Raw genomic sequence first — 6,441 nt, forward strand, 5'->3', positions numbered from 1 at the left:
AGTGATAATAGTGCTCCTTGGTCTGGTGAGAGAAATATTCCACCAAACATTAGGTAGCTGACCGTGCCGTGCTGAAAGGTGCTGTTTTTGAAAGTAAAACCCCATACTGTCCAGACCGACCGGTTGCGCCCCTGCTCTCCGTAATCTCCCTTTTTTTTCCCCCTTCCAACCTGACAAAGGGATAAAAAAAAAAAAGACAAACCACGGATCCAAGAGGATAAACTGAGAATGGAGGTCAGGTACAACCAAGAGACGGAGGGGATGGTGCTGAAGAATGGACTAAAGGAGGGGAAGGATAGCAAGGACTCCCAGGGCAGCTTGTCCAAAAGCTTCCTCAAGGAGCAGCAGGACTCCTTTTCTCCCTCTGGGACTCTGGACAACTGCGAGAAGAACAGAGGGAGCACGGGAGACCCAGACTACTGTCGGAGAATACTAGTCCGAGGTGAGGCTTCCTCCTTTATTTGTTCTTGTTTGTTTGTTTGTTTTGGGCAAACTTGTCGTCCGGTATTGAGGAAGTCGCCCCGAGATGAATCTCAGTGTGAGCTGCTGTTGAATTCACGTGTTTTACCATCAGGAGAGTCTCCCAGAGAAAAGTTGTAAAACGAGGCCTTTGTAATATCAGACGTCGACTGTAGCAAAATGTGCTCCTAAATTAAACATCTGTTTAATTTACATTTACTGAGACTCTTTTAAATATTTTTTTTATTGTTTTGTTGCTGTTAGTGTTTCATGGGAAAGTCGATTATTTGATTATTCCTTATTGGAAATTGACTTAATTGTTATTAAAAAAGAAAAGGTATCTTTAAATTTGAGCCAAATTTACTGAATATCTACATTTATTTTATTTCATTTTTTCATCCAATTTTTGTAAAGACTGAATTAGACCCTTCTTTATATATAGGTATATATATACTTATACTCATATTTAATACTTATATATAGTATTTATGCACAATTATTTGAAAAAAAAGAGTCTAATTTGAATTACTGATATAACATTTCATGTGGTAATTCAAATATTTATAAGGCTGTGTATTGAATGAAAAGTGAAAAACTGCAGGGTTTATTTTTGCTTTTCACTTTCCTAGTGATAAATACTGAAATTGTAAATATTTAAACACAGACAAAAAAGAACTATAGCTGTTTTTTCTGGATGAATATTTAATGCCAACAAACCACAGGGAAGTGGTGTTTATATCAGAGACTCAGTGATGTGGTGTCCGTGGAGCAGTGTTCAATATAACTTCACTAGAACAGAATTCAGTGCACAAGAGAAGCCTCAATATATAGACAAGAGTTTTTAATTGGAATATTTTTTGGGACAATTGTAAAATATATTTTCATTCATTATTTTCTGTTATTAATTTAAAAAAAATACATATATTGTAAATTGGTTTATTGAAGAAACTGAGACTATTTTTTTTATTTGTTTTGAGAGGATCATAAAATTTATAATAGCTTTTAAAAAATTTGACACAGACTCTGGTTGTATTAATTTCATATACTTTTGATGACCACATGCATGTGTGGTAATTTCTGGTAATCTTATGGTGACATATCTTTGAATAGAAATGTAACTGCATCATTTTTTAAATTGTTTTTATTTTATTTCATTTTGCTCTTGTTTTTTCTGATGAACAAATTTGTCAGCATCTTATACACACACACAAAGGAGTCTTCCTACATAATACACATGGAATTACACAACAACACTATGAATTTTCTCTTCATGATAGTTCATCTGGATTTATATGTTCCATTTTATTCTTTCAAAGACATTGTGTATGTCACCAAATTTGATGTGATGATAAGTGTAATAATTAAAAAAAAAACAGTATTTTTCTCAACATGTGCATGTTGTTGCATTTAGCCCATGTATAATTTCACTCATTCTCAGAGAATTCTCAGTATTTCCATATCTGTCATGCCTATAGTAGTAGTAATATAATAATAATAATGTTTCTGGTAATTAGCAGTGTAAAAACAGTCAGCACCTAAAACTATATATTATGTAGCTATCCTGTTGCCTTTGTATCTGTGTGAACCATGTTGATTGACAGAGCTTCTCATTACAGACGCCAAAGGCTCCATCCGAGAGATTATTTTGCCGAAGGGTCTGGATCTGGACCGGCCCAAACGGACCCGCACCTCCTTCACCGCAGAGCAGCTCTACCGGCTAGAGATGGAGTTCCAGAGGTGCCAGTATGTCGTTGGGAGAGAACGAACCGAACTAGCCCGTCAGCTCAATCTGTCTGAAACTCAGGTAGGAGCTGTATGCATCATGCCTGTACTCACTTGTGCTTGTACTTCTGTTAGGAGGCTGAACTCAACAGAATATGTCCTGGATCTTTTTGTTTTTTACTGATAGATAGATAGATAGATAGATAGATAGATAGATAGATAGATAGATAGATAGATAGATAGATAGATAGATAGATAGATAGATAGATAGATAGATAGATAGATAGATAGATAGAAGGAGTGCTGGTGTTCTGTCAGAGCCTACAGGGTCTCACTGTTTTCATTCTTTGTGTTCGATTTCTATTACGTTTGAGGATAATCCCTTTAAAGTAAATGTGATCAAATGATCTTCTTGATTAACTGGATGTATAGTGTCAGTGGAGCTCACAGGGCGTTCATTGTTGTTTTTCCTGAAGTTGCCGTTGGAGAAAAGCTCAGACTTCCTCCTCACATGGTGTGTGTGAGGTCAGCGGCGGGTCAGCTGCGGGGTGAACTGTGTTTGCTCTGCGTTTGACACCAGATTCACCCGGTCACCCTGTGACTCTGAGTGGAGGGAACCCTGTGTCTGTCAGCACCAAAGCTCTGCTGTATTTTCATTCATCTTTTTCTTTTCTTTTCTCTCTTTCCAACGTGTGAAGCAGCTAACGGTGCCACCGGCCTGCTGTCTGCTGTCCACCTTTTAAGACTGTCTATGAGGGGTCAAACTTTTCTCACACAATCAATCACAAACACCTGACTCCTTTTTCCTTTTTCCTTTTTAAAAGTTTCAATCTTTTTATTTTTCATTTGATATGGGTGCTTTCCTTTTATTTCCTTTTGAATACCTTATTTTACTCACAAAAATATAATACAAGGATCCAGGATTTTCTCCAATGAGGAAATGCCTTTTAATGATAGTGTGGTGAAATGAATACACAGCACGCTGTTACTCTCTGATATTTGCTGCATATGCACCTTGTCTTTGAGCGAGCAGGTTCTCCTTCATGTTTTCTTTGCCTCCAGAATGAACCAGATGTTCTAGACAAACTGAAGGAGGTGCGGGGCTTCTCCTGTGGATGTGAAATGGTTGTTAAAAGCTTCACATGTCCAACCAAAGTGAAGGAAAAAAAATAAACAAAACAAAAATATGATTGGATAAACAGCAGAGTTGAGCAGGAGTCTTGCTGCTGATTGGTACATGAACATTTTGTTTATTAAAGCGATCAGGTGTGACAACAAGAGACTCAAAGGTACAAGATATATATAAAAAACGGTATTTATTTCAGCTTTAACATTTATTTAATTAATAAGGCTATGTTGAATAATTCAGTGGATGTGTCAAAATCGTTAAATTAACACATTGTCATCTTTTTAACATCCTTATGGGAATAAAATGTTTTTTTTTTCTCCATAAATAGCTGCGTGCGTACAGTCAGAAATATTTGAAGCTAAAACTTTTGATTGTGGCAATTGCATTTTTATGGTCCAATTCCAATTATTTATTATTATTCCTTAAAAAAAAATCCAATTAAGTGGAGATTTGTATATCTTTACGTTTTCAGAAACTAACCTATCAGATGTCAGGTGTTACCATGACAGCCGTCTTTGATTTTTAAAGAAACGGCCAAGTTCCCATTTCGAGTTCTTCAGATTCTGTCTGAGCTACACTGGCGGAGGGTAGATAGATACAGGTCACTGACGTCAGGAGTGGCCATTTTGAATTTGGAGAAATGTGGAAATTTGCAGGAAAAGTGGAACAATTATTCTGTAAATGTGTTTGCGTCTTTAAAATCAATATAGAAAGGCTGCGACATTATCAGTTCATGTGTTCTATTCACAGTGAAACAATTTGTCATCTAGCGCAGAAAATGTGAGGAAATGAGTGTTTTTACTATCCAAACATACAGTATTCTATTTAAAATAAGTTTTAAAAAGACAAGTTGATGATGATTTTCATGTTTTGATGTTGACTTCATTTTTGAGCTCATTATTGTCGGTCTCTACAGATAATTCCAGCTTTAAATAAATCACCATTGCTATTATCGCTAATTGCTATTTTTACAACATCGCCACCACAATTAACAAATCCACAGACTACAGACTCACAGACTCCCAGTCTCGGAGCAGCTGAGCAGGTTTTACTTGTTGGTGTTTCTCAGTTGAGACATTACAGAGTAGCTAAATGTGTGTGTGGTTAGAACACACATGCGCTTTGTAATTTTACCACACAAAGACATTTTTTGCAGTTTATTCTGTGCAGGCATTTGTATAGTTCAATGTCATAATCTCCGACGATTAGGATTTCAGATTATAACCACCGCCATTTTTTTTTTTTTTGTACTGCTGCCATTACAAGTTTTTTTTTTTTTTTTTGCAGCTATAACCGATTGCATGATTAATATTTGAACTTTATATGGTACATTTTCTAACCCCTCTCCTCTGTGATCCTCTACCAGGTGAAGGTCTGGTTCCAGAACCGGCGCACTAAGCAGAAGAAGGACCAGGGCAAGGACTCCGAGCTGCGTTCGGTGGTTTCAGAGACGGCGGCGACATGCAGCGTGCTCAGACTGCTGGAGCAGGGGCGGCTGCTGACGCCCCCGGGTCTGCCGGGCCTCCTGCCCCACTGCAGCGCCGGCGCCCTGGGCTCGGCCCTGCGCCCTCCCTCCATGGCCATGGTCAGCAACGGCAGCAATAGCAGCAGCAGCAGCATCAGCAGCAGCGGCGGCGGGGGCTGCGGCGGTGGTGGTGGTGGTGGAGGCAGCACCGGCACGGCGGGGGGCAGCCCTCCTCTGCCCTCTGTCACCAGCTCAGGGACAGTTGTGGGCCTGCAGGGCTCGCCCGCGGCTCACGGCCTCTTCAGCTTCCCCATGCCTTCCTTACTCAGCGGCGTCGCCACCCGCATTTCCTCCAACCCCCTGTCCATGGCCGGCTCTCTGGCCGGCAACCTGCAGGAACTCTCGGCCCGCTACCTGAGCTCCTCTGCTTTTGAGCCTTACTCGCGGACCAATGGCAAAGAATCCATGGACAAGAAAATTCTGGAATGATGCTTTGTTTTTTTTGCCTTTTTTTTTTTTTACACAGATGGATTCCTGTATGTATCCTCTGGACATGTTTGGTTGTTTTCTTGGCTTTCACTGTCTTTGTTTGGTTTTTGCTCATCTGTCTGTGTCGAGTTCTGTGGCAGTTCATGTGTTCTAGTTGCGCATCTGGTGCCTTGTACGAGGAAGAAAACAAAAAAAATCTGTACACGCTCATCTGACGGGACCATGGGGGGAGAGATGGGGGATTTTTTGCACAAAGTATTCACACAGGACTTTGATAGAGAGAAGATGTGATCGTCTCTGATTAACTTACCATCAGTCCTGCCTTTTCAAACTACCAGTGAATATGGCCGCGTCGTGCCACATTGCAGAAGCGCAGTCAGTGCGTGCTGTACAGGTGGAAGTGAAGGTGACAGAAAGTGTAAAGTGATGGTACCTTATAGGGTTTTGTTTTTATTCTTTGATTCGTATGGGTAGATACATGTCACCACAGGGAGTGGATGAGGAGTTGTCAAACACCAGCAGCATCAGCAGCGTGAGATTCAATCAGCTGATCCCAATGTTTCAAATTTTATATGCAGTGTTATGAATAAACAAGTACAGTAAGGCCAGTTTTTCAGCATTGAATTGGATGGGTGGGGGTTTGGTGGGGGGTGGGCTTTTTCTCGGGGGTCACTGCAGGGCAAGGGGTGAGCGCAGAGCTTCAGTGCATTTAGATCTGCTTGTGCAGACGCCTTGCAAACTTTTGATCTCACTGAAAAGAAGATCTTTTGTACATCTGTCTGTGTTTGAGTTCGGACCTAAAACCAAAACATGATCCAGAAGCAGTGTGTTGTCATACAGTTCGATGGTTCAATTGTCCAGTGTTGTTTTTTCTCTATGGTTTGGTGAGGATTTTAACATTTTACAACCTGACGTCTTCACTTTTGTGGCATTTTTTCTTCTTTGAGGTGCAGTACCTGACTACTTTTGCCTGTGATTTGAATACCACTGTGGGTTTGTCAGAGTTTTGTGCACACTTTCTATTCCATGAAGGAACTGAGCACAGGAAAAAAAGCTGCTGAGCGAGGGGAGTCCTTAAAAAAATAAAAAGGGCTTTTCAACACTAGTGAGCTGCTTTGCTTTGTTGAACGCAGCAGCAAGTAACACGTTTTTCAGTCACTCAGACACAGTGAGTTTT

The 6,441-nt window shown here is 40.2% G+C and overlaps 1 protein-coding gene across 1 annotated transcript; it reads left to right on the forward strand.

Annotated features, from left to right (window-relative positions):
- Positions 1 to 216: 216 nt before the first annotated feature.
- Positions 217 to 5,264, forward strand: vax1 (ventral anterior homeobox 1; the record flags this gene model as incomplete). The annotated part of the gene is made up of 3 exons (XM_083987699.1): positions 217 to 442; positions 2,076 to 2,263; positions 4,677 to 5,264. Exons 1-3 carry the CDS (start codon positions 229 to 231, stop codon positions 5,262 to 5,264), a joined length of 990 nt encoding a protein of 329 aa, XP_083843825.1. The 5' UTR covers positions 217 to 228.
- Positions 5,265 to 6,441: the final 1,177 nt, after the last annotated feature.

The sequence above is a fragment of the Trachurus trachurus genome, assembly GCF_905171665.1.
Source record: "Trachurus trachurus genome assembly, chromosome: 15".
In the NCBI taxonomy this organism is placed as follows: Eukaryota; Metazoa; Chordata; class Actinopteri; order Carangiformes; family Carangidae; genus Trachurus; species Trachurus trachurus.